This window comes from Phoxinus phoxinus (assembly GCF_949152265.1).
Source record: "Phoxinus phoxinus genome assembly, chromosome: 22".
Lineage (NCBI taxonomy): Eukaryota > Metazoa > Chordata > Actinopteri > Cypriniformes > Leuciscidae > Phoxinus > Phoxinus phoxinus.
In genome coordinates, this window is record NC_136897.1 from 8745128 (window position 1) to 8768255 (window position 23128).

Consider the following 23128-nt stretch of genomic DNA (forward strand, 5'->3'; position numbering starts at 1 on the left):
GGCAATACAATAATATTTTATTAATATATGTAATGCCACATTTTGTAATGCAACATGTTTTAATGAAGATTTACAATATGACAGTTTACAAAAAAAAAAAAAAAAAAAAAAGTTTTACAGATGGTTACATTTCAACCATTTACATTAGAATAGTTTTAGGAAGATTTTCAATATGTCATTTACACATACTTTACAATGTGTGAACTTTTTAAAAAATGAATAAACATGGTGTCTACTCTAACTAATGTCTGTTACCTTTATGTACAAGAGTGTTAAAGTCAATATGAAACAGCATTCGCAGCATACTGTATACTTTTACCTATGAAGAATTGCTTTTATCTATCAGGATTGGCTTGATTGTGAAAAGTGTCTATTTGAGTTGTATGGAGTAGAGGGTTTTGACCATTAATAAAGTCAATTTTGATGACTTATTAGTTCATTTACTACATAGAATTAAAATGGCAACATCGCTTTAATTATGTCATGAGCCAACTTACCAGGTTGGACTCGTTTGGCGTGTGGTACTTCTCTGTACCCATTCGAACCAGGCCGTCGTTGTAGAGGAAGACACGCAGTGGATCACAGGAAGTAACAAGAATGTAGAATCTCAGGTCAAACTTGTAGCCCTCCATCAGGAAAGGCTTGTCCAAGTATTCCTGCACAATGAAGTGGTCCTGGATCGGGAGCTTTTCGCAGTTTCGAATCAGAGATATCCTGGGAAAAAAAGGATAAGACTCTATCAGAGCACATCCCTAAAATGTGGTGCATATTTTATTGTTGGTTAAGACTCCAAACCTCTGAAGCGTATCAGAGAGAGCGAGTTTAATAAGGCGTTGTCTCTATCGCTGGTCCCTGGACCCTGACTAGGCCCAGGTTAATAAGACCAGACGTCTTGGTTTGTTTTAAGCCATGCCATCATTTATTTCCTTTGATTTTGATGTTGAACAGATCTCCAGCTCTTGGCTGTTATAGAATACAGACAACGATGTGTTCACCAGTACCAAACACATGAAAAAAGTGAGGTTTGGATGTTTAACAAACAATGGGGCCTTAGAAAAACAATTTTGACGGTAAAATATACGACCATTGGTCTGCATTGACTTAATTGGATACATGTTTCTCTTCGTCCGGTTTGCATGGCCTCAACAATTACCTGAGACGTCAACTTTCCAAGGGCTGCAAGCTGCTGAAGGAGGGCTTGATCACCACAGGTCATTTATTAGCTATGTCAGCTGATAAATATTGCAAAAGAATTTGTCTGCTTGTTCTTGGTGCAATTCAATGTAGAGGTTCAGCACTATTAAAACACAGCTGAACGTTATCATGAGTTGTGATGTTACGAAAGATTCTCTAGTGACTCAAGATACATTTGACTCATTTACGGTTGTTTGTTTAGTACAAGCATAACATTGCAGAAAATGACCAAACGGGAACATGGGCCAGAAAAAAAACCTGCGTAACATTGAGACGCTCCATTCTCTCAATTAAAACAATTAAAAATGATTTACTGCGATTGAGTCTCTAGCATAATAAGTGGCTCTTGAGGGATTTCTAGGATTTATTAGACTTCAAATGCATTCTGTTTTCAATAAGAAACGCCACATCCATAGCTGCGTCTCGTTAAAAGGTGTTTTGTTTAATAAATAAAAATGTAATTTATAATTAAAAATTAAATATTAATTGTTTCTGAGTTCTGAGTACTTGAATTTGACGCTCAGCCAAAAGCAGCACACTGGCCAATCTTCCTTATCTCCACCGGTTTGGCACACAGTCTCTAGTCCTGCGCTTGGCGTCCGTTGGCTCAGGTGTGTGTTTAGCGTCCAGTAGCTTGTGTTGTGTTATGTTGTAGAGGATAATGGGGTTGTTTGAATTGCGTGACATGATTGATGAGGGCTGATGGCAGGTAATCAAAACCCACTTTGGCTGACTGTTTAATTTGGCACCAGTGGGGATCTCGTCTTTTAGCCCGCCACAGTTTTTAACAAGCCTCTGCTTAGACGCAAACAATATTCATTTAGTTTTCGGCCTGAAAAATAAATTACGTAGGAAGATATAACTTAATTTCCTGCGTCACGCTACGCTTTTTCAAATTTAATCTCCAGCCTAGCAGACGATCTCCTTTCACTTGTTAAATGCAGCACAATAATTCAACCTTTGATGACTTCTCATTTTAATAAGTACCGGCTTGCTGTAGCGTATGACCATAGAAATATTAATTTACAAACGGATAAAAGACAGTCATAAATAAATCAGGTGCCCCATCTGCTGCAGTACCCTTTTAGCATAGGTATGAGGTTTCAGCATTAAGATAAAGGACTGGGGTTAGGTGTATTATTAGGGTTAGAGTTCAGTTGCAAGTTTGCCATTCAGATTAATGCTTGTGGTGGCAACTATATTATTAAAGCCAAGCCAAGTCACCTTTATTCATTTAGCACTTTATGCAACAGAGATTGTTTCAGAGCAGCTTTACAGGGAAAAAACAGGAAAATAATAATTAAATGATGCGAGTTTATTTCAGCTGTAAAGCAGCTCTAGAAAGAAAATAGTGGCATTGGTCAGCTGAGGTTAGTTCAGTGTTTATTCCGGTTTTGTTCAAAAACTGTGTAAAGATCATCAAAAATAAAATGAGTCAATTCAACTAAGGGGCTGTTTACACAACACCGTTTTCAACTAAAAACGCAAAAATGTGTATGTTGGACCACAAACTTTTGAAAACAGTCTACGTGTAAACAACAAAAACGCAAATCTCGTCATGCACATGCGTATTACGTGTTCAATCTATAGTTTCTCATCGCCATCTAATGGCCTGCCAGCAAAATACAGCCTTTTTAGTCGTTTTCGCGGATCTGTGTGAATGGGGATCGTTTTGACAATGGTGTCGAACTTCATGCAGCTCCTTGCAGCCTAGTTATAACCCAACCCTATTCATAAGCCTAGTACTGTAGGTTAATTTAACAACGAATAATTAATCAGGATACTGTTCCAGAGCCAATAAAGTAGGCTATGTTGATCAGGGTATCCTACAAATTGTTCTACTGCATGTTAAGCTTCTCGGAGAATGCTAGGTTGAACAAAATGTTACAGTAAAATGTTTGCCACTTTTGTAGCAGTATGCTGTTCATAGGGAAAATATATATATTTTTAAATACTCCACAGGATGCAAAACTTCCAGTCTGTTGTAACTTACCCATGGCCCATGGCTCCATTTGCAGGCTTAACGATAAATGTTTTCTGCTTGCGTTTTCTTTTCAACTCCTTTACATAGTTCTGGAACTGTGTGCACTCGGCTGGGAAGATCCAGGTTTTGGGGATGAAGCTATATTCCTGAGGCTGACTTTTAATCATTCTAAGGTAAAGAAGAGGGTATTAAAATGAAGAGTAAAGTCAATGTTCCTTGGCTGGAAGGCAGATGTAATCAGTCATGTATCTGATATGGTATCATGTTTTCAACTCACTTGGCCATGTTCCTTGCCAAGCAGTCTTTCCGACAGATCTCACCCATTCCCGGGAAATGGTTTATCCTCTGAGGAAAATAATCACACTGTTAGAGGGCACTCGGTTATTCACCTCTTAGAGGAAAAACACAACATTAGAGCCCAAGTCTTGAACTGAGACTATAATATTTTGACATTTATGTCCAATTACAGACTCAAAACAAAAGGTGGTTGTCAGACCTTTCTTAACCCCTATTTAGTTCCCCACATTGTTTTTAATTTAAAACTAAAAAAGACGATCAATTTTGACTCTAAGGGCCAAGGTAATTGGTTCTGCATCAGAGCCCATGTAGTTGTAGGTACTGACAGATGAATGAATTGCTTTGAATGCAAAGAGGAAGGGATGGGGGCTGGTGAGTTTTTCAGTATTTGAGCAAATGAGGCTGAACAAGGCCATTAATTTGACTCATATGACCTGTAGCTTGGCAGCTAGGCCAATCACAGGAAAGCAGGCAGGGGGGAGGGAGGTGTTCTAAGAACACACCTTTTAGTAAGTATGAAAGCACAACATGCTTTGCCCAAAAAAGAAAATAACACAGAACGCAACTGTATGAAAAGTGTTTCATGGATCAAAGCATCAAAGCCAATTATTTATATTGTGTATATAACATTAGACCGACATGCAGTTGATTTTTTCACAATAACATAATACACTATTGTTTCATACAGACCGTTTATGCCATATGAATTGTATGTAAAAGTCATTTGTTTCAATATGAAAGACAAGAAAACATAAAACATTCCCTATTACTTTCCTTCTCCAGAAAACAAAAGGAGAATTTTTGAAGCTGCTATTTTCCAAGTAAATGCAATTGGTTCTGATATGTAACCAAATGTGTACTCCAGTGGTTTAATGAGGGGGAGTAAATTATGATTTATTTATTTTTCTTGGGTGATGCATTCCTTTAAGTTTGTTTTAATTAAGATTTTAAGACAGAAAGCATATATCCTTTAAGGAGAAGACAATTCCAGAATGCAATGTAAGCTCAGTGACAAACTAAATAAAAAAATGGTGGACGATGTAAGAGAATGATTGACTGTTAACGTGTTTCACTTCTGAAATGGATGAGTAAAAATATTCAGTGTCATTTAAAACAGATTACCCATTATATGTGTGTGATATGCGTAACAACACATATTAGAGTATTTTGCTTTTAGTTTATCAAAATGTTAACGTCAAACTGCTTTGACTTCTGACAGCTTTGAATCTGATGCTAGTAGAAGTACTGACCACATAAACAGAGACCAGATCCTATAACTTTCTGCCAGGCTGCGATGCATTTTTGGGTGTGTGTGAATAGCTATACAGATTGGACAAAAATGTATAATGAGAACAATTGGAAAAGTAGCCTTTGGATAGTTGTCCCATGTGTGGTCTGTTTTGATTTAGTTTGCATTGATCTTTGTTCTGGTTTGCCTGTTTGACATTAGGTGTGTTGGACACCGGCTGCGGCTGTATGAAACCGATCGGTGAGAGTTGGCGTGTACAGGCGGGGAGGAGCTGTAAACGGAGACGTGAAGTCGGACACTTTCTGCATCCCATATAGTGACAGCTCACACTGTGTTTGCATACTTTACCACAGCTGGAGTGAAATAAATGCAACATTTGTCAAATACACAGCCGTTTCAGATACGTTTCCATTTAATACTTTATGTACTGCTATATACAGCGTCTGTTTGTACAAGAATAAAAGTTCAACACAATACTATTGTACTATATACAGGTGCTGGTCATATAATTAGAACATTATTTTTTTTTAAAGTTGATTTAATTCAGTAATTCCATTCAAATCCATATTATATTCATTCATTACACACAGACTGATATATTTCAAATGTTTATTTCTTTTATTTCTAACTTTATTGATTATAACTGATAACTAATGAAAATCCCAAATTCAGTATCTCAAAAAATTAGAATATTACTTAAGACCAATACATAAAAAGGATTTTTAGGCGGGTTTCGTGACATCATCACGTACAATAGAAGACTCATTTCATTGGCTAGGCGCCAGCCAATAGAGCGGCTCCTTTAAACACCCCCGCTCCCGCCCGCGCCCCTTCTCTCGCGCCTCTGAGTTGCAAGTGCACAAGTCAGTTTTGCACCTCATATATCGCGAAAAGAGTAGCAAAAGTCAAGGCGCGAAATTTGAACTTGTAGTGACAGATTTGAGGAGTTGCAAGTGCCTATTTGAGGTTGTACTGGGAATATGAATGTAAGAAGAAGTGCAAATATATATTACACGTTTGTGTCAGTCATTGTATTTTTGTGAATGGCATTTTACACATTTGTGACTACTTGTCTGCAGCTTCAAATTCAGAATACAGGTTTGAGACGATTCTGTGCGAGTACAAATTTCAACATTCAACTTCAGATTTTTATTTTACAGGTTTTCACATCAGAGCTGTGAGTTTAAATTTGAGCATACAAGTACAAATATTTATTGTACAAGTTCTCAAATTCACATCTACGTGCTCTCGAGTTTTGCTACTCATTTACCTTCATATCCTTTTGCCTGAATTTCTGCAGCAATGCGGCGTGCATGGAGTCGATCAGTCTGTGGCACTGCTCAGGTGTTATGAGAGCCCAGGTTGCTCTAATAGTGGCCTTCAGCTCTTCTGCATTGTTGGGTCTTGTGTGTTACATTTTTCTCTTCACAATACCCCATAGATTTTCTATAGGGTTAAGGTCAGGCGAGTTTGCTGGCCGATTAAGAACAGGGATACCATGGTCCTTTAACCAGGTACTGGTAGCTTTGGCACTGTGTGCAGGTGCCAAGTCCTTTTGGAGAATGAAATCTGCATCTCCATAAAGTTGGTCAGCAGCAGGAAGCATGAAGTGCTCTAAAACTTCCTGCTAGACGGCTACGTTGACCTTGGACCTCAGAAAACACAGTGGACCAACACCAGCAGATGACATGGCACCCCAAACCATCACTGACTGTGGAAACTTTACAGTGGACTTTAAGCAACGTGGATTCTGTTCCTCTCCTCTCTTCCTCCAGACTTGATTTCCAAATGAGATGCAAAATTTGCTCTCATCAGAAAAGAGGACTTTGGTCCACTGTGCTTTATTAAATCGAGTCAACGCAGCCGTCTACCAGGACATTTACAGAGCACTTCATGCTTCCTTCATTTTCCAGCAGTATTTGCACCTGCCCACACTGCCAAAATAACCAAAACCTGGTTCAATGACCATGGTATTAGTGTGTAATTACTGTGTGATTTCATGTAATATTCTAATTTTGGGTTTCTCATGGGTTTCATAAGCTGTAAGCCATAATCATAAAAATTATAACAAATAAAGGCTTGAAATATCTCACTTTGCATGTAATGAGTCTATATAATATATTAGTTTCACCTGTTAAGTTGAATTCTTGAAATAAATAAACTTTTTGATGATATACTAATTATATGACCAGCACCTGTATTTACTATTTAAATACCAATGAAGTGGGGTCTACGTTTTTTCAGTTTTATTTTGATAAACATGACACAGAAAAACATTCTGGCTACATGAAAAGAGCTTTTACTGTTCTAAAAATGCAGATTTGTGAGCGCTAGTGGAAGTGAAGGTGTTTGAATAAAAACACATGTGATCGTTGTCATGCGGTGGATTCGGCCAATCATGCAACAGCTGTGTCATCATCATCATCAGAGCTTGTGCAGCTGCTCTGGAGAATGAACCAGCCGGCTGATCTCGCATCTTGCCATACTTGCCATACCTCACAGTCGCTTGACGTCTTAAGTCGGACACAATTTCTAACCAGCATGCACTGCTTCAAGTCAGCCGCCGATCTCTAGTTTGCTAGTGTGTGTCAGTTTGTTCCTGTGATTATGATTCTGTTCACTTGTCGTTCAATTAATTATCTAATTTAGTCTGCATATACTCCAGGGTTTCCCGCAGCACTTTGGAACTAAGGCGGCCGCCTAAGCAACACACGCCTGCCGCCTTAACTTCGTCGTCTAAAAAATGTATATGAACGATATCCGCCGTGTTACTCTGTCCTGTTTAGAGCTTAGAGCTTATTTCCCTCGGGCCGGGCCCTTGATCTAGAGACGTGCGGTGCGGGACTAGATTTGATGGCCGAGTGCGAGCGAGGGCGGTAATACACTCACTCTGTGTGTGCGGGCTGCGGGAGAATAAAACGATTAAATAGAAATATCTAAGAATAAAACATATAAAAACGGATAAATTGTTATTCATCTGTTGCAGAAAAGCAACAAGAACAACTAAAACAAAATAGAAACGATTTACAGGCCAGAGTTTCTATTTGTAACATGTTTGCAGCGTTGAGCGATGTAGCCAATCACAGACATATGTGTTGATTTCTTGAACACAATGGCCAATCAGAAGTATTTAAGATAGAATCCCCTCACCACTCAAAACTGACTTTTTGTTCAGTGCTGAATTCTGCATGCTGGCAAATCCTCTGATTATAACAAACAAAGTGTAGATATTATGAAAGATTCATTATGCAGTCAGCATCAATGATAATAACAGAGATCTATGAGATCGCGATGAACTGATGTCAGCTTTTTAGGAATTATTAAGGGAGCGCACTTTGCGCGCATTCAGTCATGGCAAACCATGCACGCAGCCTGCTTGCTTCTATGTTAAATGAACAGTGGTTTGTGAATGTTAATGCTTTAACAACAAATAATTTATCAGGAGCATTTATGCTGATGTGTATGGTGGCGACACGTAGGCTAACTTGAAGGAATTGTATTGAATTTTTTTCTGACAAACCCCACCCCACCACCTTAACAAACACATTTTCTGCGGGAAACCCTGTACTCCATTTTGTTTGGTTCTTTGTCCAGTCTAGTTGATATAAGATGTGGTTGTGTTTTCTCCAACATTTTTCCTGATTTTACCTTGTGGGTTATGATAAAGACTGTTATTGTTATCTCCTTCGTCTTCATCGTGTGGTTTGTATAGCCACGCCGTAACAGATAGTAGTATTGTCAGCTTTTGTTTACTTTACAACAGTAGTTGGCTTTGGGAAATGCACCCCTGTGTTTGATCCCATGAGTTGAGCTAAAAAATAAAATAGCACCTGATTTTATCTCAAGCTAAAAAAGTATATTGTCTTGAGTATATATTCGCTTGGTTATCACAATAGTCTCTCTATTTTGTTGTAGATCATTAGACATTTATGCCGCCTCAGAAGCCTGTCTGAAATCAGTTTAGGGATGTACATTCATATGCCTGCAGCAAGGGAACAAGTTGCTGCAATTGCTAATCTTTCGAACGCAGCCACAGTTCAAACGCTGCTCAATGAACTGACATGCCCTAAAACGGACTTTGGTTCAAATCTGTTCCTGACAAATTTGCTGACCTCAGGTGACCTCAATTGATGCTTTACTACTGTATAGTACTTTAGCCATAAAGGTTATATACAGTACATTAGATGACTTCTGTTGATTAAACTGCAAATGCCTGTGAAGGATGATGGGGAAATGAGTATAAGCCATGGTAAAGGTCACGTCTCTTAATCCAGGGAAAATAAGAGGAAACCTTAATAGCATGTTTGTTTTGTAACTTTTTTTTTTTTTTTTTTGAACGGAGTACCTGGTAGTTCCTGAGCTCAGCGATTTTCTCATGTTGCACGGCAGAGTCGTTCCAGATGAGATTGGCCATTTCATCCTCATCTCTGGCTTTATGAAAGGTCATCTCCTCAATGACGATACGAACTGCAAATAAATCAAATTAGATTCCTTTGATATGCATTGACTCTGACAATACTGGATCATCTTTCTTTTTCAATGGGCACAAACAACTGACTTCATTAGTAGAATTCATCCACAGAAATCTTGTTCTCTACTTTAAATAAAAACTCATGCTTTAATAATGATTATGCATGACGTATGCTTTTGCATCAACCCAAGTGCTTTAAGAATGTTTTGTCTGCATTTCATTATCTTTCAAAAAACACATTACATAGCTGTAGCAATTGGCAATTATAATCATGATGTTGTTTTTTCCATAAACATCAGCATTACTGGATAAAACCAAATCGATGTGGCTTAGACTAAAATCCGGTTAACCAAAGCTAGAAATGTCATGCCTGTTAAGTAATCATATGACTGTTAATTGAGAAATTTACTGTAAAAAATTATACTTGTAAGTTAAGATATACAGTACATAGTGTGGTCACAATTTTAAAGTATCTAGCCAAACATACACTTAAGTAAACTTTTTTTCACATTAAAGTAACTCTGATGCACAAACTTTGTAAAGCAAATGACCATAGTTATAGCCAAATGACTTTTAAAACTGAAATTGAACGCAATGTGTTGATTTTAAACAGTTAAACAGGTATAGAAAGTTTTTTAAGCTTCGTTTTAACTGGATTTAATACAGATCTAAATATTTAATTTAGTATTCTGAATTAAGAGTAAGAAATAGTAGTTAATAGTAAGTAATAGTAAAAAAAACTACTTTGTTCTTTGTAGAACAAAGGATCATTTCCGTAAAAATACATGGTTTCAGTACTACCCAAATAGAAGTAATGAAGTACAATTACTAACATGTTTTAAAAATTTTATGAGGAATATATCTATTATTGTGTTTCATAAATAAATGATAAAAAAACAGTGTAATTCCAGGCTGATGTAGAAAAAAAACATTTAAAAAAATCAGTGTCAGTAATTCACATATATGACTACAGCATAAAAGTAGGTCTACTGTTTAGTCTTTTTATATTGCTGTTTAATAAATATTTAAAGCAAATATTTTGAAGTCTGCTATTTTTTTTTTTTCGTTCCACTGACCTGCATCTCACATTTTTAAATACAAAAACGCTTTGTGAAAATGTCCCCTTTCATCAACAAGTTTGACATAATGAACAAATCGTTTTTCCTACCGATCTCATATTTTGTTCCTGCAATGTTGGCTGTGATGAAACCCTTCTTCTTCTTCTTGGTGTGGACCTTCCTCTTTACTCCATTCTGATTGGATAATGCCAGTGGAATGTTCATGGGGGACGTTCCTTGATCGTCTGTGGAACATGAAGAACATTTAGTGACTGACAGTTCACTAAGGTTTTTATGTTGGCTTTCATTTAAACTTATTCTTCTAAAATTTCTGACTGTAATTCCTCCTAGACTAGAGCTTTAAAGCTACAACTACCAAACTCGGCACATACCTTGAGGCTGATCTGACTCATTTTGTTATTATCTTTTCAAACTGATTAACTTATGGTTTTCCTGAAAATGAGGATTAAAAAATCTCATAGACTAACACTGACGGAATGCCAAGACTATTTAAAATCTGTCTGTCTCTTTGGGCCCTATCATACACTTGGCGCAATGCGGCGCCAGGCGCGACGTCAGGCACGACGCAAGTGTCTCTTGCTAGTTTCAGCCCGACGCAGTTATTATTTTCATATCTTGCGTCACGTTATTTAAATAAGAAATGCATTTGCGGCCATTTGTGCGCCCATGGCCGTGCTAGTCTGAAAACTATGTGTGTTCAGGCGCATTGTTGGCGCGTTGCTATTTTGAGGCAACTGAAATAGACTGCGCCATTGACCAACTGAAACCTGGTCTAAAGTCAATGGCACATTTTTTGTTATTTAAAGAGTGCGTTAGTAATATGTGCCTATAGGCGGGTCCACAATGCACGTACACTTTGTCTGGTAGATGGTCTGCTCAGATCCGTTTCCTCGCTAGAGAAGCGTTCAGTTTTTCCACTTGCAAATTCCACAATGTAAATAGCGAATCTGCCATGGCGTGAGCACAACTAGCTTTTAAAGGGAATGGGAGATGAGACTCTGATCATGTAACTCATGTTACGCCCAAAACACACCCATTACTCATTAAGAGAATAGGAACAACCCTTTTAGACCATTGGCTGGATAGGCTCAGTAGGTGGGTGGACCATTTTTCTTGTCAATAAACTAGCAAAAGTGGATTCGGACAAGCCCTAAGTGCACTTGCGCCGTGTGCTTTAGACCATGTGCTTAGATCGTTATGCTAGAAATGCTAGAAATGCGATATGTACTAGCATCTGGATAGCAACACTCTAGCTAGCAACCATCCAGAGTTACTTTATCTTTTTTTTCTGTTAGACCGTATGGCCTTCAAAAACCTTTAAACTTCAAGCTTTAAAACTCCTTCAAACTAAAAATCTTCAAATTTCAGGCTTTTAAAAGTACTTTACTTTGGGACATAGAGGGTCTGCATGTACAGTATGCTCTGGTATTCTGGGTGAGCTTTTGGGGTCACAGTTGTAATTGTATCAAACTTACCTCCATCATTGGGGGGTGAGGGCATATCTCCAACAGCTGATCTCTCGCTGCCTCTGAGACTTTTGAGGCACAGTTTGGCACCAATCTACTTCCTCTTCGCTGTCTTTGTGACAACAGTTTTAGGAGGTGGCAATATCATCTGTCCACTTAGATCATGAAGCAGGGGACGGGGTGAAGGTTGGTTGTAGACCGGATATCTATAAGGAAAGAGGTCGAGGCTTTTTCACACAACCACAGATGGGCAGATAGACAAGGTGTCTGAGGAAGAGAGAGAGAGAGAGAAAGCAGAAGATTGGTGATGTCAGACAAAGAAGAAATGCGAGGGAACTGCAGTCTGGCCAAACGTTTGCTGTGTCACTCAAACCCATCAGCGCCGTTGACAGCAGGTTTCACCTCACTGATCAGCTCTTGCTGCCTGACGGGGGCTTCAGCAGATGAGGGTCTGTCTGCTTCTTGTCAAGCAAACGCAACATTAGCGCCACCGGATCATCAGCCTGTGAGATTTTCCATGTTTAACATTCTAATGTTCGCTTTACATGTCTGTAATCTGCCATGCAGCAAAGCACACGTCTAACAGTACAACATGCTCTATACTAACATCAAACTCAACAACAAAGCAATACTTTCTTTTGACACAAGGATGACAAATGATGACTAAATCTGGATGATACAATTGTTTATCATATATTTATGAATCAGTTCAAACTGTCTGATTCCCTGCAGCCAAAATCGAATACTGCCCAACTATAAAGTATGTAAAAAAAACTGTATGCCCAAAACTAAAACATAGCTAGTATTCGGAAAAAAGTAGGCAAAAAGTAACCGGATAATTCGATGGACACTTTCAATGGACACTCTACTATCCCATGAGGCCACTGGAGAGGATTTGTGAATGGCAGTGAAACGATGCAACTGAGCTCGTAGGTCACATGACAGTAACAGCAGTGGCGGATGTAGTACAGTACATCCAAATTTCATTCATACAACCCATATTCATACTATATAGAGAGTACTTTTTTAATGGTTGCAAAATAAATTCAAATGTAGTATTGAACTTCATCTGGACTACTTCTGGAACCAAGCCTTAGTGGAATTTGAGGTATGCTTGGGATCATTGTCCTGTTGGAAGGTCCAATGACGCCCAAGCTTTAGCTTCCTCACTGACGGCATGATGTTTTCTACTAGGAGTTCCTGATATGCAAAAATGAATCCATCTTGCCTTCAACACGCTGCAGGTTTCCAGTGCCAGAGGATGCAAAGCAGCCCCAGAGCATCACCGAGCATCACCACCATGCTTAACTGTATAGGCAAAGTATTCTTTTCAGCATATGATTCAATCTTCTTTCTTCCAGCCACTGATCCATAGGGCTGAAAAATTCCAGTTTTGTTTCATCGCTCCACAGAACAGAATCCCAAAACCTCTGTGGCTTATTTATATGGTTTTATGCAAATTGGAGCTGAATTTCCTTGTGCTCTTGGGTCAGTCGTGGTGTACTTCTTGGAGTTATGTTAAGAGAAGTTAAGAGCCTCAACTTCTCTTAACTTTGAACTTGCGAGCTAGGCTATGTCTCTAAGAACATTTAGTGCCTTAACTATTTTTTTTGTATTCTGTTCCTTGTTTGCGAAGCACGATGATATCTTCTTATAATAACTTTATATATCTTCTTATATACGTTTTTGAACCATTCTTTTGACTAAGCCATATTTCTAACATGCAGCAGTCAAACGTGACACTCAACAAGCCTAGCCAGTTCATATACATTATGTGTTCTAGCTCAAGCACAACTGGTGCAACTAATGAAGCCCTTGATTAGTTGCATCAGGTGTTGCTTGAGACAGCTGTTTTGCAGATGTGTGCTGTTGTGAAGGATTCTATTCAGGGGGGTGAATAATTTTGAGACTGCAGAAGTCATTAAAAAATGCATTTTCGGTTGAATTTGGGGAAACAACATTTGTTGTGTTGAGCTATTTCAATTACTTTTGTTTGATTTGTTCATTGCAAACAGCTGAAAGTCTGTATATTTTGCCAATAAACCTGATTATACAAAATTACATCCCCCAGCCTAAAAAAGCAATGATGGTGACCTGCTAAAAATCTCCCTCATACCTTATGACAATAATTGTACATGCATTCAAATGTACCACCTTGAAAGTAACTCAAAATATATTTAGCTTTTTTTTACAGAACCATAATTTTATACATGATGAGAGGGAATCGTTTACAGATTAAAAACATTTCAAAATGACAATATCCTTAAAACATCCTTAAAATGTCCATGTTTTATGCTTGAGAAAGTGTGCATTGAACTGTTAAAACTAAAAGCAATGTAAGTCACTTTGGATAAAAACATCTACCAAATACATAAATGTAAATTAAATGTATGCACAATGTTTGAAATAGCCTAGTTTATATTATGTTTGTGGGAAAAAAAATTTTTTAATTACATTTTTTTTTTTATCATTGTCAACTAAAAACATGTTTTTTTTATTAAATTAAATGTTTCTAACTTTTATGTCTCAACCATAGCTGTTACTTTATGGCAACCCAAGTGGCAAAATATAACACAACACTGACTTCTAGTGGTAAATTTGTAAAGTGCAGTTGCACAAACTGATTTCACACAAAGGACATACAAACAGATCACTGTTCAAGAAAGAAAAAAAGAACAAAACAACATAAAATGATTGATTTAACGATTCAAATTATAAATAAAGATTTTAAGGGAATGCCTGAAACCATTTGGTCAAACTCTTGCATATTTACACCAGTTACTGTATTTCTGTGTGTCTCAAATGATTTTGAGAAGGTGGTCTCTCTTTTTTTTTGACTGCAAAGATCATATACTATATCCTGTCTGTTGATTAAGCAAATATACCAAATATATTTCAAATTTTACCTCACTGCAGATATGTTTAGTGGTTTTACTCGAGAATCTGTAAAAAATGTATGATCTGTTACTGCATGTTGATGACAGGCAAACCAGACATATTCTGTGAAGTCATGTGCAAGTTTTTCCGAATGGAAACCTGCATGTAATCAGATAAAAGCGTATAATGATTGATTGATAGGTTAATAGGGGAGAACTGTAGGTGGTCCTCTAGACACATTTGTAGAATTGTATTAATTTTATGTTTTGGTTTGATTCTATGAAGTTTCCTTAAACAAGAAAATGAGTTATGTAGTAATGGAAATATTTCATTCAGCATCTCCGTGAATATCAATGACTAAATCTAATCAGGGGTGTTTCCTCTGGGGAGGCAATGGAGGCAGTGTCTCCTCAAAAAACTTGATGAGAAAATAATCGATATTTCAAAAATAAAACAACGCAAAGATTACAAAACATTGTAACACAAGGTTTGGTAGGGGTAATTGATAATAAATGTCAGAAAGTCATGTGAGAGGAGGCAATGCCTCTATCGCGCTACGATGTGATTGTTTATGATTGCATATGATTGTTTGTGCGATAAATCTTGCATCTTGATTTTGTGTGCCTTCTCGAACCGGCCTGAATAAAGACAATGATGGTGTTAATGGGAAGACCAATTAAAAAGTAAGTGAACAATCTTATAATCTTATATAGTAAGATATCACCACTTTATGTCTTGTCAAAATCAAAAATCATTGTACAGAATGTCAGCTATCTTATTTGTCTCAAGATAATGATTTATTGAGTCCACATGTCATGCAAACTATGCTTCTAACCACAGCTCGAGGGCTGTCATTCCAACTACATAACTTCAAAGCTGTTTGCGAATGTTCTTTGGAACTACGGTTTCAGGAAGCACTGACGCGTTGAACTATGCTTTTAATGACGGACCTTGCGAGCATAGTTGCCTAACAATGCTTTTGGGAAACGCATCCCAGACTGATTATGAATGTTATATTTTATGGCTCTGGAAATGGTTGCAACAAACCCTTAAATCTACTGTAAGAAAACCCTTGTAATCTTAAAGGAATTATCACTATAGGTTTTCTTAAATTAATTAGTTTGTTGAAACCAGATGCTGAAGAATTTTCTACAGATTAATAAATCTCAAACATTGTTTTATCTCTCTAATGACTTCCCTTTACTGACAGAGGATGGAGGGGAATGTAAGCCGTCATATGTCCAAGATCTTTATTTATTTGCTTCAGTGCTTCATTCAAAAAGGTCTCTGGGCTCTGACTCAAAAGTGTTGTCGCTACAAAGGGATGACCCATAAACTGCAAAACCTCTAAGAAAACCCTGTCACCATTGTGTTATTGCAATTAGCTCAATGCATTACACTGCAATGAGATATATGCATAAAAGCATCTGCTTTATCAATACAATTTCCAAATTATGAAGTCATACTGCAATTAGAACAGTCGCTAAAAGAGACGTTCAAGCAATTTATGAAGGTACAGTCAATCTGTTACAGCACAACACAGCAACACAATGACAGGCAGGCGTGTAAATGATGAATGAGTGTTTGAGTAATCTCATACTATCATGCATCACCCTGACAGCTCCACCACCCACAATCCACTCACACTTTATTTCCTTTGAGACGTTGCATCACTTCCTGCTAACCCCTCTCTCAGCTGTAGAGGGAGTCAGAGAGCACACACTGTGCTTTAAAAGACTTTAAAACATCACACTCTTACTTGATCTAAACAAACTTAGTATAATTTGAAAGATTTAAGATGCCAGCTTCAATATTTGACCACAGTACAGCACAGTACATTACAGTATGATTCAGGACGGTAAACCCTGATCCGGCTGATTTCCACCGCCAAAAGTATGTCGGAAAGCACCAATCGACATCATTCTCGCGCAAAGAAGAAAGCAATACAGTAAACAACAATGGAGGACATACAGCAGATTTTGTTCATGCTTCTCGACATGTAGCTGTTTGTCACAAGACAAAAAAACATTGTGTTGCAATGGTATTGTTTTTCAACTGCAAGTGACGATTCTCTGTCAACCAATCAACGTTGTGAGTCTAGCTCCACCTTTTAGGTACCAGACTACTGTGCTAGGTACTCCAACTGAAGGGTCCCAAAAAAATGGTACGGTACTGTTCGGTATCTTGGTAGCATTCACAACTTCTGACAGGGGAAATAATTGCGTACTGTAAATACTGTACAGCACTGTACCGTACCACTCGGTGGAAACGAGCCTATAGATGCACAAGACAGCGTCCGTTAGGGCTCTTAGTCCAATAGTGCGCATATTCTGAGTAATATTGATTTATTCTCACGTTTGCTAAATATTTTGTCATACAGAATATCATTTCTATTAATTTTCAATTCGGGTTTGCAACCTGAAGAGCAGAAAGAGCAGAAAGAGCGTGCTCTGTCTCTCCTGTTCCGGGTTTTGCGTAAGTTATGACTCATCGAGTGCTCATTCGGCCTATAGCTGTCATCTTACGTCACCATAATTCCTGTCCATCTGGATGACACTGTCCTGTAGCACTGTCCTCATTCTGAGCTCCATGAAAAACAAACCCAAAAACAAACCCAAAGAAACATTTCAACACATTAAACAAGAAGCTAATAAACGCATGATTACGATACTATATGGTTTTTGTATTATTTTCATGCGATTTGGTGTATTTTCATATCAATAAAGGATGTTTACATTATAAATGCTAAGCAGGTGTTGTGATTAGCTGCATATAAAAGGCTTAAAGTGAGTTTTGAATAAAAGCGTAATATTAATCTTTTAAATTGTGTTATGTAGCTTGATGCTAATTGTAGCTCTAGTGCACCTGTCGTGCAAAGAGCTATTCTATTCCATAAACTAATTTGCTAAAAGAATTCACATACGGTCCAAATAATTTTTTTGTTTTGTTTTCTAGAAAGAATACAGATAAAAGGTGGATTCAAAGTGGTGTAGATGGGCAAGCAATGTAATGCCAGAGTAAAGGCTAATAATGGCTGAATACAAATACAATAATAATGAAGATTAGGTCTCATTCATGATAGGTGTGAAAGGTTTGTTGAGTGAGAACAATAAAAACATGAATGGGGCAATTCTCCTTGCCAGACATTAGACAATGGACTGCACATGCGTGTTTACAGGGCAATACAATATTTTATTAGCATCTTATCAGCCTTCTCTGACAACTCACATGACATGGTATTAGAAAATGTTTCATAAAATTCATAGTTCTAGAGATGACATCCTCAGATTTGAAATGAAGCATCAGCAGACTTCTAGCTTCAGCTTCATTGTGTTTCTAAGTTTCTTAAACACATAACAAAAATATTCTTAATTTATATTTTTATGTTTGAGCTTATATACATCCATATTAATAACAGTCTTAAGTTAAGTAATTAAAGCTCTTGAAGTTCAAGTCTTGAACTGTAAACTCTTTGTAAAGTGTTGGCTTTCTAAATATATGTTGGTTATGTGTCTATTCAGAATAACTTACGATCAACCTTTTTTTTTTTTTTTTTGGGTGTCATTTATGCCGTGGGGTAAAATTGATATTTTTTTACAGAGGCTCAGAATGAGGATTGAAAATATATATTTTTCCACATATATGTTTTATAATAAACCTATTATATGTATGTATTATCTTGTGTCAAATTCATTATATAAAAATAAGACACTTTAAGCTGTTACCAACCAAATTAAATCAATATCAAAGAATCTATGTGTGCAATGATAATTAGCACAGACAGGGACGCAACTACCCAGTGTCAGAGGGGTATGCAGCAACAAATTAGGCGCCCCCCAAACAAACAAACAAACAAACAACAACAACAACAACAAAAAAGAAAAAAAGTGTCCAATGTAATGAGTGAGGAAAGAGTGAGAGTTAACATATAAAATAAGTACAAAATTGCTATTTATTAATAAAATTGAACTCTGTCCCTCTAGGGGGGTTCGGGGGGATGCCCCTCCGTAAGAAAATTCAGTGCTTTTTAATGTTAAATTCATCAATCTGGTGCACTTTGAGAGTTCAAAATTAAAAGCTCCAACCCATATTCAGTGTGCAAATTAAACAAAGAAAAATGCAAACCTCTTTTAGTTACAGTGTCTGTCTACATTACACTACATAATAATAGTTATAATATTAATCTCATGATAGTAATAGCCATATATTATAAAACAAATACACTGAAAAATAAAGGAAACTTTCATAATTAGTTTTGTACTAATTTCTATACTTCACAATAAAGATGTGATTGGGTCAGCCCAGTGTCAATCAAGAAAAGAACGTCTCAGGTTACAACTGTAACCTATGTTCCCTGAGAACAGGGAACGAGACAATACGTCATCGACGCTTTGGGGAACGCCTCAGGCGTGACAGGTGTCTGAAATCACAATCAAATCACGGCAATCACATTGACCGGCGACAGCCCGTGAATCATTAATGTGAATGATTAACGTGCGACCTGGAAGTATATAAGGGCGCCTTGCAAACATGACAAATCATCCTTCGTCTGAAGGGACTGTTTGGTAGGCAGGCCCCGAGGCATGGCAGGGAGACGTATTGTCTCGTTCCCTGTTCTCAGGGAACATAGGTTACAGTTGTAACCTGAGACGTTCCCTTTCGAAGGGAACTCGACAATACGTCATCGACGCTTTGGGGAACGAAATACCCACTCCGCCATGCTGAGGGGAGTGCATGCCAGGAGGCAGTGACAACTGTCAGAACCAGCAAATTCAAATGAAATGCAAGAACCACTCACCCTCAGGTCACACTGGGCTGTCAGTGACAGCATTCCCTACGGTCATAGCCCAAGCTATAAGCCTAACAGGAGGCCCTCCAAAACGATGTTTTACCAGAGGCCTACCTAGGCCTGCTCAAAGGCCTAGGACCACAACTTCCAATTTGGAAGGGGTCCCTTCCAGGGAATGTGGAATGACCCCTGCCAGTCACTATTCGGGGAAACTACCACCCGAAATGCCACCAGGACGGCCCGACCTGGTGTCACTAAGTCGGACACTTCAGTCTGGCCAACTTCCTGTCTGTCCGGAGACAGAGCCTCTGGACATTTGCCTTAGGTAAGGCATCCAAACCGAGGGACTGCGAAGCTGGCAGTGAACCACTCGGCCCGGATCTCAGAGACGGGATATCCCGGAGAGTATGACTCAGCATAGTGCTTTACAACCCTTGCCAGCGAGGGGAGTTTTTCTACTCGATCCACGGATCTACCCAGTGTTTGTGTTTCATAACACTGAGGAGGCCTGTGAAGGCCTAGGTGCTGATCTAACTGGGAGGCCTCACGAGTGGCCTACGACCGTCTGACCAGACTCAGGGGTCCAAACACTCATAGCAACCCTCAGTGAGGGGAGCAATGGTCCGCCTGGTAGGCAAACCAGGCTGTAGGCAGAGTAAGAAGTTCCGGGAGGGAACCAGTAGCAGAGGGCGAACACTTTAGTTGAGCCAGGGCACAAGTTTGCTTTCAGCAGCTGCCAAATTAGGCCAGCTGAACTGATAGCAAGCGGCCACTAGCTTCCAGAACCCAGCATCGTTGGGGAACCACTCACAGGGAGGCCTGGCGGGGCCTACTACCTGATAACCGCAGTTTGTGGGAGCTCACCTTCAGGGAGGCCTGGTGAGACCTACTACCTGATAACCACAGAGTGTGGGAACTCACCTTCAGGGAGGCCTGGTGAGGCCTATCACCTGATAACCACAGTATGTGGAAACTCACCTTCAGGGAGGCCTGGTGAGGCCTACTACCTGATAACTGGCCCCGAAATGCCACCAAGAAGGCCTGACCTGGTGTCATTTACGTCGGACACTTCAGTCCGGCAAACTTCCTGTCTGTCCGGAGACAGAGCCTCTGAACATTTGCCTTAGGTAAGGCATCCAAACCGAGGGACTGCGAAGCTGGCAGTAAACCACTCGGCCCGGATCTCAGAGACGGGATATCCCGGAGAGTATGACTCAGCATAGTGCTTTACAACCCTTGCCAGCAAGGGGAGTTTCTCTACTCGATCCACGGATCTACCCAGTGTTTGTGTTTCATAACACTGAGGAGGCCTGTGAAGGCCTAGGTTGACGATTCCAAGGCGGCCTGCTAAGGCCGGCCAGCTAGGGACTCGCCTATCAGGGAGGCCTGGTCGGGCCTACTAGCTGATAGCGAGTCAATTCTGCTACAAAGGTACACTGTTGGGAAAAATACTATACCAACATAACTATTGGGTCCACCCACAGGAGGCCTAATATGGCTAGCTACCTGGTCGCGGCTTTAAAGTATGTCCCAGAATGTTGGGACTCACCTCCGAGGAGGCCTGTTTAGGGCCTACTACCCATCAGTGAGTCAACTGCCCGAACCACCAAGGCCAGCCACATGAGGTGAGCTGGCCTACAGCGCTCTCTTGGGGGCTGCCCATTCAGGAGGCCCGCTGAGGCCTTCTACCTAACGGCGCAGCCTACGTTGGCAGATAAGCTGTTTACACAGCGCCTACAGCATTCTGGTACCTAATCACATTGCCCATGGCAGTGTACTCAGCAAGAGCGCTAGCACCCTTTAAGCAAGGGGAGTACAACATACGCCACTCTGCCTCAACGGAGGCCCCAGAGTCAGGGGCCTACCATCTGTACGCATGGGCGTCAGCACATGGCAATGCTCTGGCTTCAAGGGAGCGTACTTCGTTACCAAAAAAGAAGTGAAGGCTAGAACTTTCCGCTCAACCCGAGCCATAGTGGTGCGAGGTAGGATAATACAGAACTGAAAGTGAAGGACTCAGACCTACCCTGTATCACAGGGGAATACTCTCCACCTCACCCTGAGGTTTACCAAGGTGCGGGCCTGCCAGTGGCTCTAGGGGTGACAGAAAATGTATCTGTGCCCAACCTAGGGGAGTGGGGCTTGTTTGTGAGCCAACCACCTACAACCCGACGCTCGAGCGGTAGCTCAGCGAGGTGAGTGAAGCCTATACTGGCGGCCCAGATCCGATTGCTAGTTCTGCACGGCAGGGTCGGGCAGACAGACCCAGTCTCTTCATGAGGTGAAAGACGGCCTAACCCTGCTCAATAAAGACACATTGTACCGGGGAGGCCTATTTGAGGCCTAACCCAGGATCTTTATAAACCATGCCTCTGCACCACGCTGCATTACTCTTGTCGCCCCAGAATGCAGAGAAGGGGGCGGCCTTGGCCTAACGACTCCCATTGGAGGAGGCTGTCATACAGGGATGCTAGGAACCTATATTCACAAAGTGAAGGTTCAGAGGCAGAAATGCTTAAGCAGAGCGCCTCCACTATCCCTGGCACAGCCTAGGCCAGCTACAGAGGCGGCCCTGGTGAGGGCCAGCCTGCAAGCATAGATCTACCTGAGGGCTCGGAGGAGCCACAGCCTTAATAGAAAAATAGTTATTATTTCATACAACTGGCTGCAGAATCGCTCAGCCCACTGAAAACCCAAACAGAGCTCAAGGGGGCGATGTACTCAGGAAGGAAGTCAGACGCAGTAGCGTCAGTCTATACTCCAAGATAAAAATCCTGTGGGAGAGAGACCAACTACCCTACCCTGAGGTGGCTAACAGCCCGAGGGCTAAAATAGTCGTTCTAGCCACCTAAAGGGGGACTTCAGGGCCCTAATAATCCAAAAATGTAACTTACATGACCCCATAGCTCTATACAGGGAACGAGGTCTGTAGAGAGATACATTTTAGTGTTAGTTGCACACAAAATTACTCTTAAAGAAGACCACTCAGCTCACCTGCGGCTTGCGAAGTGAAGACTTACCAGACAGTTCTTTATGAACATGGGGTCTACCACCTTTACATGCCTGAAAGAGGCACTCTCACTAACCAAGCAGAGGCGGGCCATCAGAACGTTGTTCTAACCATGAGCCCAGCCTCAGGCCTGATGTAGGAAGCGTCTGGGGAGTCGGGAGAGAGGAGAGGGCTAAGATATAATCACGCCCTCAGGGGGAGGTGATCCATGCCGATGCTTTGTGCAATCGTGCTGGATCACCTCCCTCAGATCCCTCTTCTTGCGGGAGTTGCACCTCTTCTGTGATCTACTCCTCCACCGAGGAGGCACACGAGAGGCAACACTGGCTCTCTGGCCCTGTTCTAAGGTCCCCGGACCATGATGGGCCAGGCCCTCCCGTCTGTCTGGGTGTGTATACGGATCTCAGCGGTATGTAGGTCCTAATACAGCTGGGCACGCCCTCGCCTCTCTGAACTTTCCAGCCACCGCCTACACGGAGGTGCAGAAAAGCTCAGAGGGCGAAACCAGTGAATCGAGGAGAAAGACTTTCTCTCTTCTCCCCAATGTCGGCCAGGTTCACTCCGTGGCGCAGCTCAGTAACCGCCTCAGGGGCCCTACCCCCTGGTCGAGATCCCCCAGCAGATTGGCCTGGTGTACCTGCAATACCGCCATGGTGTGCAGGGTAGCACCAGCCTGACCCGCTGGCGTGTATGCTCTGCCATTAAGCTGGCA

The 23128-nt window shown here is 40.3% G+C and overlaps 1 protein-coding gene across 4 annotated transcripts in view; it reads right to left on the minus strand.

Moving 5' to 3' along the window:
• ttll7 (tubulin tyrosine ligase-like family, member 7) overlaps nucleotides 1-23128 on the minus strand; it is a 106507-nt gene that overhangs the window by 67849 nt on the left and 15530 nt on the right. For 2 of the 4 annotated variants that reach the window (XM_079598230.1, XM_079598228.1), the window contains exons 2-7: nucleotides 11750-11946; nucleotides 10364-10498; nucleotides 9070-9191; nucleotides 3456-3523; nucleotides 3188-3346; nucleotides 498-714 (exon numbers count right to left, since the gene is read on the minus strand). In XM_079598230.1, the coding sequence (XP_079454356.1) occupies nucleotides 498-714; nucleotides 3188-3346; nucleotides 3456-3523; nucleotides 9070-9191; nucleotides 10364-10498; nucleotides 11750-11774 (726 nt within the window). In that variant the 5' untranslated portion in view covers nucleotides 11775-11946. Of the gene's footprint in view, nucleotides 1-497; nucleotides 715-3187; nucleotides 3347-3455; nucleotides 3524-9069; nucleotides 9192-10363; nucleotides 10499-11749; nucleotides 12008-23128 lie in introns of all 4 variants that reach the window. The other 2 variants (XM_079598229.1, XM_079598227.1) reach the window with 1 other exon arrangement.